Source organism: Pelophylax lessonae (assembly GCF_965119305.1).
Source record: "Pelophylax lessonae genome assembly, chromosome: 8".
Lineage (NCBI taxonomy): Eukaryota > Metazoa > Chordata > Amphibia > Anura > Ranidae > Pelophylax > Pelophylax lessonae.
The window spans coordinates 18,638,521-18,651,691 of NC_138775.1; the positions used below are offsets into that span (position 1 = coordinate 18,638,521).

Genomic DNA, 13,171 nt, shown 5'->3' on the forward strand with positions numbered 1-13,171 from the left:
ACAATTCCCAACATCTTCCTCATCACCCCGACGTACACCCGTCTAGTCCAGAAAGCTGAGCTGACTCGCCTCTCCCAAACGTTTCGTCAAGTCCCAGCCCTGCACTGGATTGTGGTGGAAGATGCCCCACAAAAGACTCCACTAGTCAGGAACCTCCTGCAGAACTCAGGGATCCCATACACTCACCTTTGCGTCCAGACCCAGAAAGGGGTGACCAAAGCTCGTGGGACCTTCCAAAGGAATTTGGGCCTCAGCTGGCTGCGGGAGACATTTTACCTTGAGGATGCCCCAGAGGGAGTGGTGTACTTCGCAGATGATGACAATACCTACAGCCTGGAGATCTTTGAAGAGGTGAGCAGTGGGGACGTGTACACTATCTGAGTGTCATCCACAGGGGGCCTCAATGAGGCTGCACTGACCTGTCTCATTCTGAATGCAAGTGTCATGGTAAGCTTGACCCATAGACACACCGGTTTGTGCTACCGGTGTGACCACTCTGGGCATCTTTAGCTGCAATAGGTTGGCAAACACCAAACTTTTTTGTAAATCATTTTTGGTAAATAGAACAAAATGAGCACTCAAATAGGTTTAGTGGTCTAACAGGTTTTTAGAGAGGAAAAATAAAATATCTCTGTTGAATTGTCATTTGATGAGAGATCTACCTGTGTATGCCCTCTCTTAGAAAGATTGTCACGATCCGGAGTCAGGCTCGAAGACCAGTAGCTATAGCAGTCGCAGGTCACACAGGAACCAGCCGGATAAGAACACTGGCAGGTCACCCAGGCAGATGACACAGGCTCACCTGAGGTGCGGAGTCTAAGTACTAACCGGTCTTCACCAGCGCACCTGAAGGTGGAGATGGATTTTGCTGCGTGTTAGCACCAGGTCGCGGTCCTCAAGATCGCCCCACCAGGAGGTGAGCAAGTCAGAGTCCAGTAGCAGATAGGGATTAAGCTGAAGCGTAGTCAAGGAGTAGCCAAAGGTCGGTAACCAGTAGTTGCAGGTTGGGATCAAGCAGAAGAGTCGTCGAGGAACAAGCCAAGTGTCGATAACCGATGGTAGCATCTGTGATCAGCAGGAAGAGGAACAGTGGAACATTGTTGGTGTCAGCTGCAGGTATTATACCCCTGATATCAGTGGAAGCATTTGTACCTCATCATTGGTGTCAGTGGGAGGAACATTGCCCCATGGTCCTGGAAAAAGGCGAGCAATGGGCTGCATATGGCTGCAGTTTGGAGACCACTGTTCTATATAATAGGGATATATTTACTGGAATAGTTTATGGTCCATCCACAACACAGTCTTCGACTCAGCCATACTGAAATAAATCCTCTTTCTAAGTGATACAATTATACAGCAAGACCCAGTAAAGGACAGTGAAAGTCTTCCTGCTCCTGAGCACCTATTCTGAATATTGTTCTTCCTATAGACTACCAATGTAATGGACAGTCTTCCCCCTACTTATCACAAATTTAATGGACAATTTCACCCTTCTCACCACCAATGTAATGGACAGTCTTCCAACTATTCACCACCAATGTAACAGATATTTGTCTTCCCAATGACTACCAATGTATTTACCAGTCTTCCCCCTAGTGACCACCTATGTAATGGACAATGTTCCTCCCACTGGCCACCAAATATGGGATGTTTTCCTCCCACAGACCCCCAATTATGTGAACTGACCACCAACATAAAGGACAGTCTTTCTTCTATTAAGCACCAGTGTTGAGGAACTCTTTCTTCTTCCAATGGTCACGAAAGCTGAGGACTCCTCCTCTCGCTGACCACTATGTATGGGGCTGCATGTTACATACTCCTGACTTTTGCACTCTGTACACTGTAGTGTACATTGCACACTCCTGACCACTGGACTCTGTATGTTGTGCTATACTTAACATTCTCATGACCCCTGGGCTCTATTACTGGTTGCTTTGTAGTCTGCAACTATTTTATTGAGGTTCTTCTTTAATGTAGTAAGAAACCATCAGTTTTAGCCTTACGCTAACGATAACCGGCAAGTTTGTTTGTGATTGGACACAGCTGATCACATGGTAAAGGGCCCCTGTGATTGGCCCTTTACCGCCAGCGCTGGATTAACATAGGGGCTGCAGCTCCAGGCCCCTTCCTTAAGATAGGCCCAGCCCAGTGGTGTGAGTGAATCACAAATGCTGCCCAGCCCTGCTCTTTTTTTAGTGTACACACGATTGATATGTAAATCATGGCGGCATTGATAAATAAATTGCGTGTGGCATTAATATGTAAATTGCGGATGGCATTGATATGTAAACTGTTAGAGCATTCAAAGGTATGTCAAACTCCCTGAGCCCTGGGTCACCATCACCTTTGCTGAATGCTGCCGACATTGGGGATGTACAACAAGCCCTGCCTGCCAAAGTCACTAAGCCTGCTATCAGTCTGTATTGAGGTGAGCGGATGGGGGATTACAGTTTGGAGGGCAAACATGACCAAAGAGGGGGTGTGCAGGGGGGCTGGGGTGCAAAGATGAGCAGAGGTAGTGGAGTTAAGCAGAGATGAGGGGGTTTGGGGTGCAGGGTCAGTTTGGGGTGCAGAGGTTAGCAGGGGGATTTGGAATGCACAGGTGTACCTAAAGGAGGTGGATAAAGATGCGGAGATTAGCAGAGGCAGGGAAGGGTCTGTCAAAGTAAATACCCCTGCTACATGGGGGATGGGGGGTAAGTGTAAGGCTCCATTCACATCATGCAGATATGACAGAGTGCGCACATTCCTATGCATCGTGTACAAGACAGCCCCTCCCACTCTCACCGCAATGTGACTCCGCCCACAGCTGTGGTACGCTATGCCACATTACTAAAGTGCTAAGACTACCCAGAGGCATCCTTTCTTTCTCTCACCCCTACCTCTCTCCCACCCCCTCTATCTCTCAACCCCCTCCCTCTCTCTCTCACCCCCTCTCTCTTTCACTCCCTCCCTCTCTATCTCACCCCCTCCCTCTCTCTCTCTCACCCCCTCCCTCTCTCTCTCTCTCACCCCCCTTTCTCTCTCACCACCTCCCTCTCTCTCTCTCACCCCCATCCCCCCTCTTTCTCACCCTTCCTCTCTCTCTCACACTTTCTCTCACCCTTCCTCTTTCTCTCACCCCTGTCTTTCTCACCCTTCCTATTTCTCTCACTATTCCTCTCTCTCTCACCCCCCCCCACCCCCCTCCCTCTCTCACCCCCCTATCTATTTTATTTATTTGGCTTAAATATTAAATTTGTTTTAACAAAAAAAATGTTTGCATTTTCATTTTATTTATTTCCATAAAAAGGCCCACCAAAATCCTCAGCATCAGACCCGTGATGCTCTTAATCCAGCCCTGTTTATCGCGATCACAGAGCACGCCGGTTGCGTACCCCAGGGTGCGCGCGGGGAGTGTACTTCTGGGAGGATGTCTATGGATGCCCTCCTTGAACGAGAGAGCTGTCTTTTGGATATAGTGTGATAATGAAGTGGTTAAAAAAAATTATATTTAACTCCTTATTAACCATTAAAGAGGAAGTAAACCCTCCTCTGACACTTTTACCTATAGGTAAGCCTATATTAAGGCTTACCTATAGGTAGTGTAAATATCTCCTAAACATGTACCGTTTAGGAGATATTTACCTTACATGCAGCCAGTGACGTCACTGGCGCATGCGCTCTGAAGGAACGGCCGCTGGTGCCGTTTCTTCAGAGCCCCGTGCCGTGACCGTCGGCTTCCGCGCGCGTGCGCTGGTGTGACGTCACCGCGGCTCCGGCCAATCAGATGGCCGGATGCCGCGATCCCGGAAGACGGGCGACTGGACATGTTGCCCATCATACAGGTGAGTGAGCGGCACGGCGGGGGTTCGTTCTTAGGTAAGTATTTCATAATGAGCTAGTATGCGATGCATACTAGCTCATTATGTGTTTCTCTTTCAGGTTACAGAAAAAAAAAAAAAAAACGTTCATGGGTTTACAACCTCTTTAATTTAGCCTAATCAGTCCTGTTTATTTCTACTTTATTAACCAATAATATTTAAACATTCTTTCCCTTTTATTTGTTTTATTTTATTTTTTATTTTTTTAGTGTAAGCGCCGGTTCACATTACCGCGACGCTACTTGCAGGGGCGACCTCCGAGATCGCGGTGCGAGCAGCGCGCCGCGACCTTCGGAGCGGCCGCCACGGACTTCATAACATTGAAGTCTATGGCGGTCGCCTCCTGGTCGCCCCAAAGAAGCTCCGGACCCTTTTTCTAGATCGGAGCGACTTGTGTCGCTCCTATTAGAACGGGTCCGCAGCTTCCCTATGGGAGGCGATCTGCGGCGACCTGTGAGGCGACCAGGTCGCCTCACAGGTCGCCGCAGTGTGAACCGGCACTAAGATTTAACAAAGTGCAAAATTGAATAAAAAATGTTTATCATTTGTAAATAACTTTGCAATGCTGTGTACCAGAATAATAATTTTAGTTTAATTTTAAACAGGACAAATTATTATAAACATATACTTTTTGAAATAAATTCTAGTAAAAAAAAGCGTTTTTTTTTTCCTTTTCAATTTTGTTACTTTTTTGTCTAAGAATTGCATACATTTTTTTTTGAAAGATAGTTTTATAAGAAGAAAGCCTTTTTAGGTTCTTTAAAAAAAAAAAAAACAATATACAGTATGTATTGCTTTATTTTAATCAATGACAAAATTATTGCAGAATAAACTGGCCCATAAGGGGTGTACAGGAGTGAGAGGTGAAGTGGTTAAAGCATATTTTGCGGTTTGAAGGACTGTGTGCCATGCACACAGCAAGACAATAGCTTGCAAAATTATAGTCATTGAAGTCTGCAAACTGATAAAAAAAAAAAGAGCTTAGCAACAAACTAATTCCAATAATGATTTCAACAGTTAATTGAATGATTTTGTTTATAATGCTCATTGTTCCTCTTTACAGATGAGATACACAAAGAAGGTCTCAGTATGGCCCGTAGCTTTTGTTGGGCAGCTCCGCTATGAATCGATAAAGGTCACCATGGAAGGCAAAGTGGTCGAGTGGTTGGTGAAATTTGACCCATCAAGGCCATTCGGCATAGACATGGCCGGATTCGCCATTAACTTGAAGCTAATCCTGAAGAAGCACAAAGCAATATTTCGTCTGGATGTCCCTGGAGGGTACCAAGAGACCAGCCTACTGCAGGACCTGGTGACGATGGAGGAACTGGAGCCCAAGGCTGACAACTGTACCAAGGTAAGTTGTCAGGTGCCCCTCTGTACTCCTCCGCATTTAGGGGAATTTCCTTTGTCATTCCACTAATAAAAATATAAAATGCAGCAGGATTTCATGTGAATTTGAATAACATCTGGACATTTCTCGTTTAATTGGCAGATATTGGTATGGCACACAAAGACTCAAACTCCAGGTTTACAATATGACAAAAACTTCACGGACATAAATGTTGAAGTTTAAGTGATAATGAAAAAAAAAGAAAATTATAAGTGACCAAAATCGAGACACATCGCCCAGGAGAGACGTAACGATGAAATATTGGTGTATTTATGAATTGACAGAAGGATCTGGAAAAGGACAGGCTGACCTGAGAACAATGGCCCAGGGTCACAGTATTCAAACATGGAACTATGAACAAACAATTTATGACTTCACTGCCCAATGGATGAAAAAAATTCTCTGTTCTGTAATTCTGTCATAGAGGACAATAATGTTTTGCACAGATATACATTATATTGTCAAAAGTATTGGGACGCCTGCCTTTACATGCACATGAACATAAATGGCATCCCAGTCTTAGTCTGTAGGGTTCAATATTGAGTTGGCCCACCCTTTGCAGCTATAACATCTTCAACTCTTCTGGGAAGGCTGTCCACAAGGTTTAGGAGTGTGTCTATGGGAATGTTTGACCATTCTTCCAGAAGCACATTTGTGAGGTCAGGCACTGAGATGGATGAGAAGGCCTGGCTTGCAGTTTCCACACTAATTCATCCCAAATGTGTTCTATCGGGGTTGAGGTCAGGACTCTGTGCAGGCCCAGTCAAGTTCCTCCACCCCAAACTCGCTCATCCATGTCTTTATGAACCTTACTTTGTGCACTGCTGCGCAGTCATGTTGGAACAGGAAGGGGCCATCCCCAAACTGTTCCCACAAAGTTGGGAGCATGAAATTGTCCAAAATGTCTTGGTATGCTGATGTCTTAGGATTTCCCTTCACTGGAACTAAGGAGCCAAGCCCAACTCCTGACCATAATACCCCCTCCACCAAATGATTTGGACCAGTGCACAAAGCAAGGTCCATAAAGCCATGGATGAGCGAGTTTGGGGTGGAGGAACTTGACTGGCCTGATCTTAAACCCAATAGAACACCTGTGGGATAAATTAGAGTGGAGACTGCAAGCCAGGCCTTCTCGTACAACATCAGTGCCTGATCTCACAAAATGAGCTTCTGGAAAAATGGTGAAACATTCCCATATAAACACTCCTAAACCTTGTGGATAGCCTTCCCAGAAGAGTTGAAGCCTTGTGAAAAGTCTTTCCAGAAGAGTTGAAGCTGCAAAGGGTGGGCCAACTCAATATTGAACCCTACGAACTAAGACTGGGATGCCAATAAAAATCATGTGCGTGTAAAGGCCAATATTTTTGGTAATATAGTGTAGCTATATAATCATCAAAATATATACTAGACTAAGAGAGCCTGTGATGATGATGAGGCCTGAGATCCCCTAACTGTGTAGAGCAGGGGTCCACAAACTATGGCCCGCGGGCCGCATGGGGCCCGCCAGGGTCCTGAATCCAGCCCGCCAGCTGGGATCGGCATAGGGCTGACTGCCTGTCACTCACTGAAGCTCCAATCGGCTTCAGAAAAGGGTGGACCCGGGGCGCAGAGCACTGCGCCCAAGCCCACCCATTTGTGTGACAATAGCGAATGAAAATTCGCTATTGTCACATGGATCCTCCTCCTGGCCAATCAGGAAGCGGGTCCGAGACCCGCTTCCTGATTGGCCGAAAGGCAAACCCATGCCATTGGCCGAGGAGGAGGCGGGAGGACTCGAGGAGACGTGGGGGACTGAGGAGAAGCCGCCGCTGCAGGGAAGTGCACTGGTCTCTGCATTGAAGGGGGCACGGCACGCTGTGGTCACTCTGCATTGAAAGGGGGCACGCTGTGGTCACTCTGCATTGAAAGGGGGAACGATGTGGTCATATATATATACATACAGTATATATAAATAAAACAATAAATATTGTATTGTTTTTCCTGTTTTTTTGTGCACTACAAATAAAATATTCGCATTGGAATTCGTTCATATTTTTTTTTCAAACTATAGTCCGGCCCCCAACAGTGTCTGAGGGACCGTGAACTGGCCCCCTGTTTAAAAAGTTTGAAGACCCCTGGTGTAGAGAACCATAGGGAAACCCATGCCACCCTAATTTTCTTCAGAATTCACAAGTCGGTCGGTAGCGGAAACAGTCAGATTTAAATCTCCTGTCTAGGGTTAGCAGCCAAAGAAGGTGTCACACAACCTACTTCAAACACATTTGACAGAAATCAGAGAAGTTAGATGGATTGCAGAAGTATCATAAACTTCCTCAAGCTGTGGTCTGCATAGAACTTCTAATGGGGTCCTGTCCTAAACAGCCCTGTTGTAAATAGTCTGAGTGGAGAACAGGAATACATAAATGTTATGTCCGGGTTTCTTCTAGAGATGTGCACGACAGGAAAATTTGGTTTAGTTTTGTCTTTGTTCTTTAAATTATTAGTTTCGTTTTTTCATATTCCTTATGTTAAAATGCTTAGTTTTCGGAATTTGTTTAGTATATTCAGATGCGTTTTGTGTTATTTTCTAATCAAACCAAACTTTGAAATTTGGAAGACGGCTTTTTTGTTCTATTCTATTTTTTTGTTATACTCTATGTTTTCTATTCTATTATTTTTTTAGCCACTTGTCCTCCAGAAGGTTTACCCCCATTTATGACCGGGGCCATTTTTGGTATACGGCACTGCGCTACTTTAACTGACAATTGCGCGGTCATATCTAATAAAAAATGTAAAAAAATCTAATTTTTATTAAACCTATGTAATTCCCCCCCCCCCCCCCCCCCACAAATAGAGCTTTATTTTGGTGGTATTTGATCACAGCTGCATTTTTATTTATTTTTTTTGTGCTATTTTTCTTTATAAATTTTAATTTTAATAATTATTTTTTTAAGGTGTGCAGAAAAACTTGACAGTATAATATGACAAACCATAATTAACGTTTTAATTAGTAATTAATTATTATACTGCGGCAAAGTGGCGAGGTACCTGTACCTAGTTTCGTTCACTAGCCACTAGATGGGGCCGTTGTGCCCCTGGAGGCGTGATCACATCTGTGATTGGCTATCAGGGATGTCAATCAACTTGTCCAGCGTACCTGATGTCCGCTGGCCACCCACGATTATCCTCGGGAGAGGCAGAATGCCGATCTGCCTACGTAAACAAGGCAAATTGCCATTCTGCAGGGGGACAAGATAGAGATCTTGTGTTCCTGCTAAGCAGGAATCAAGATCTCTGTCTTCCCCCCAATCAGTGCAACCCCCCCACAGTTAGTAAGCACTCCCTAGGGACACACTTAACCCTTTGTCACCCCTGATGTTAACCCTTTCCCTGCCAATGACAGTGCATTTTTTTTTAGCACTGATCACTGTATTAGTGTCACTGATCCCCAAAAAGTGTCAAAAGTGTCAGTTAGATGCTCGATTTTTCCGCCGTAATGTCGAAGTCCCACTAAAAATCACTGATTGCCGCCATTACTAGTGAAAAAAAAATTTTCCATAAAAATATCCCCTAGTTTGTAGACGCTCTAACTAAACCAATCAACATACGCTTATTGGGATTTTTGTTTTACTAAAAATATGTAGCAAAATACATATTGGCCTGAATTGATGAAAATAATTCGATTTTTTACATTTTTTATTGGATATGTTTTATAGCAGAAAGTAAAAAAAATTGTTTTTGTTTTCAAAATTGTTACTTTTTCTCTGTTTATACAAAATACTAATGGTTAGACTCTGCCTGTGTCACATCCCTCATGAACTATACAAAATTATTTCCCCTTAATATTGGGACTTTTTAGGCATTTTTATGTTTGATCATACAAATGAAACAATGTGTATAAAAAGTTATATATTTTATTAACCACTTCTGGACCGGAAGGATTTGCCCCTCTTAATGACCAGGCCATATTTTGCGATTCGGCACTGCATTACTTTAATGGACAATTGCGCGGTTGTGCGACGCTGTACCCAAATAAAATTGTGAAGAACCGCAGAAGGTGGAGAATTGTGAAGGTTTTTCATTTTGTACGCCGATAATCGGAAGATCAGTTATTTATCAAATCTGTTATATAAATATTTGATCGGTAGAACATCATCATCACATTTACACGGATTTCTAAGGTTAGCGTCTTTAACCATTTCAGCCCCAGAAGATTTTACCCCCTTCCTGACCAGGCCCTATTTTGCGATTCGGCACTGCGTTATTTTAATGGACAATTGCGCGGTCATGCGACACTGTGCCTAAAATGAATTGATGTCTTTTTTCCCACAAATAGAGATTTATTTTGGTGGTATTTGATCACCTGTGCGATTTTAATTTTTTGTGCTATAAACAAAAAAAAGAGTGACAATTCAGAAAAAAAAAACAAGAATATTTTTCACTTTCTGCTATGTAACATTCCCCTCCCCCCCAAAAAAAAAAAAAATGTAAAAATCCAATTTTTTTAACATTTTAGGCCAATTTGTTTTCTGCTACTTATTTTTCTTAAAAAAAAAAAAAAAACACAATAAGCGTATTTTGATTGGTTTGCGCAAAAGTTCTCGCGTCTACTAACTACGGGAAATGTATGTCATTTTTATTGTTTTTTGTTTTTTTACTAGTAATAGCGGCGATCAACGATTTTTAGCGGAACTGCGACATTGCGGCGGACAGATCGGACCCCTAACTGACATTTTTGACACTTTTGGTCGGACCAGTGACATTACTACAGTAATCAGTGCTAAAAATATGCACTGTTACTGTAATAATGACATTGGCAGGGAAGGGGTTAACACTGTGGGTGATCAAGGGGTTAAATGTAAGCCTAGGGGAGTGTTTACTAACTGTATGGGGGAGGGACTTGTAAAATGACCACAGAGATCTTTGATCCTATATAGAAGGATCACAGGAGCTCTGTGATCATTCCACAGAGAAGAACAAGACAAGACCGTCCTCTCTCAGCGGGGAACGATCGCGGGTGTCAGACGGCAATCGGAGCCACCTGCCCCATGCATCGGAGTCCCCGCTGTCAAGTGAGGTCGGGAACGCGCTGCTGGCAGCGCGTGCTCGCCCCCTAGCTGCAGGCTCGCGACCGACGTACAGTTACGCCGGTTCACGCAGGAGGGGCTACTTGCCGCAGTAAATCTGCGGTGAGCGATCCTTAAGTGGTTAATACATTTTAAAAAATTGGTTATTACATATACAAAAAATACATGACAATGTTCACATGATACAATGTATACATATTACGATGGACTGCGAATACACCAACTGTGAAGAATGCGATGATGAAGTTGTAACTTCCTCCCTCCATTGGTGTATTCGTAGTCCATCGTAATATGTATACATTGTATCATGTGAACATTGTCATGTATTTTTTGTATATGTAATAACCAATTTTTTAACATGTATTATTAAAATATATAATTTTTTATAAACATTTTTTCATTTGTATGATCAAACATAAAAGTGCCTTAAAAGTCCCAATATTCAGGGGAAACAATTTTGTATTTTTCTGTTTTTAGCGAAAAAAAATAAAAATCGCACAGGTGATCAAATACCACCAAAAGCTCTATTTGTGGGAAAAAAGGACATCAATTTTATTTGGGTACAGCGTCGCATGACCGCGCAATTTTCAGTTAAAGTAACGCTGTGCTGTATTGCAAAAAATGGCCTGGGTATTAAAGGGGTAAAACCTTCCGGTCCAGAAGTGGTTGATGATATTCGGTAACAGAAATGTGTATAACATAAACAGAGAATAAGTAGATTTCTATAAAAGTAACAGACCAGGTACCAGCATAGCAGTATAAAGTATCTATAAACTTTGAGCCGTAGCCTCTACAGCAAGGATATCCTGTATTGTGGTGGAGGAAATAATAAAAAACATAAGTCATGCACATACTATTAAAAAAAAATGGTACAAACTAGCAGGCACAGGACCACGATGAGGTGGGGAGTGAAGCACAAGCGTTACCTGTTAACTACTTCTGGACCGGCCTTTTTCTAAAACTTGTTGTTTACAAGTTAAAATCTTTTTTATTTTTTTGCCATGAAATTACTTAGAACCCCCAAACATTATATATATATTTTTGTTAGCAGAGACCATAGAGAATAAAATGGAGATTATTGCAATATTTTTTATCACACCGTATTTGCGAAGCGGTCTTACAAACGCAATTTTCTCGGAAAAAATTCACTTTTTTTAATTAAAAAATAAAAAAACAGTAAAGTTAGCACAATTTTTTTCTATAATGTGAAACATGTTACACTGAATAAATAGATACCCAACATGTCATGCTTCAAAATTGCGCACGCTCGCGAAATGGCAATAAACATTGGTGCTTAAAAATCTCCATAGGCAACAATTTAAAAACTTCTACAGGTTACCAGCTAAAGGGCCATACACACTATAAGATTTTCTGAAGACTTTTTCCTTCAGATTTACCTTTTCTATGTAGTGCAATGGTTTTGGTAAATCTAAAGGAAAAAGTCTTCAGAAAATCTTATAGTGTGTATGGCCCATTAGAGTTTAGGTCTAGGGCTGGAATTATTGCTCTCACTCTGATGATTGCAGCGATACTTCACATGTGTGGTTTGAACACCGTTTACATATGTGGGCGCGACTTGCGAATGCAATGACAGGTTATTCCAGCATGGAATCATCATCTTATTTCACTTTTATACTTTACTGCATTAATTGCAAAATGTTTAAATTTTTTAACTCAAATTCATATTTGAATTTGAATTCAAACTAGGATAATTGGTTAAAGCGGAGTTCCACCCAAAAGTGGAACTTCCGCTTTAAGTAGTCCTAACCCCCTGACATGCCACATTTGGCATGTCATTTTTTGGGGGGGGGGGGGGGGCGGGTACCTAGTTTTGACAGGTACCCGCTCCCACTTCCGCTCGGAGCGCCGCGGCGCCCTGAACGGAAGTTCTCCTCTCCCCCTCCCTCCCTGTAATCTTCTGGGACATGTCAGAGGTCCCAGAAGATTGCCGGCCAATCCGCGCCGGCATGCGCAGTGGGTACCCGGCTGTGAAGCCGCAAACTGTCACAGCCGGGTGCCCACAGCAGTGATGCCGGCGCCGCCGAGGGAGAGGATCGAGGCTTCGGGCGGCCGCATCGCTGGACCGTTGGACAGGTGAGTGAATGGCTGGAACTCCGCTTTAAGTTATCATTTATTTTGGATTTGTTAAAATTTTCGTTGTTCATTACTATTGTGATTCGGAAATTTGGATACATCTGAATCTCCGAATAGTGAAAATGTTGTCCAAATTTTAATTCATAATGAAATAGAGGTACACAATCAATCGTTAAAAAAAAAATCACAATCTCAATTCAACCCCGCTCGCGATCTCAATTCAGCATTTCCACTATTCATACAGTACAGAGCCGTTCTCTGCTCACTCACAGCTGTCAAAAAAAAAAAAAAAAGGGCCTCCGACAAATGTTTATCAACATTTCTCAGGCTGGGAGATAACTATAAACATGTTTTACAAAGTATCATTTTGGTTCTTTTTAGATCAAAGGGATGAACTTCGGTCTTTAACCACTTAACCAGAAATACTGCCTGAATGGCAGTTCGCGGGAGCGCTCCTGGGGGCGAGCGGGCAAACGGGCGCTGCACGGTGCGTGCGCGTCCCCCCTGCGGGGCCGCTGGTCACGATTGCCGCCAGGCACCTGCAATTGCTCCCCGCTGAGAGAGAACGACAACAGCAGACTGTTGTTCTCTCTGGAATAAACACAGAGCGCCTGTGATCCTTCTGTATAGGAACACAGGTCTCTGTGTTGATTCCCCAAGTCCCTCCCCCTCACGGTTAGAAAACACTCCCCTAGGCTCACATTTAAACCTTTGATCGCCCCTGGTGTTAACCCCTTCCCTGCCAGTGTCTTTAT

General features: G+C 43.3%; 1 protein-coding gene across 1 annotated transcript; it reads left to right on the forward strand.

Moving 5' to 3' along the window:
- The first annotated feature begins 218 nt into the window (after positions 1–218).
- LOC309561952 (galactosylgalactosylxylosylprotein 3-beta-glucuronosyltransferase 1-like) lies at positions 219–5,457 on the forward strand. The gene is made up of 3 exons (XM_082266040.1): positions 219–351; positions 4,927–5,220; positions 5,359–5,457. Exons 2-3 carry the CDS (start codon positions 4,927–4,929, stop codon positions 5,437–5,439), a joined length of 375 nt encoding a protein of 124 aa, XP_082122166.1. The 5' UTR covers positions 219–351; the 3' UTR covers positions 5,440–5,457.
- Positions 5,458–13,171: the final 7,714 nt, after the last annotated feature.

Excerpts from the sequence above, each read along its gene's own strand:
- LOC309561952 (XM_082266040.1), top strand. The coding sequence starts at position 4,927 with ATGAGATACACAAAGAAGGTCTCAGTATGGCCCGTAGCTTTTGTTGGG. Across the intron at positions 5,221-5,358 it reads AGGCTGACAACTGTACCAAG|ATATTGGTATGGCACACAAA; the intron begins GTAAGTTGTCAG and ends TTTAATTGGCAG.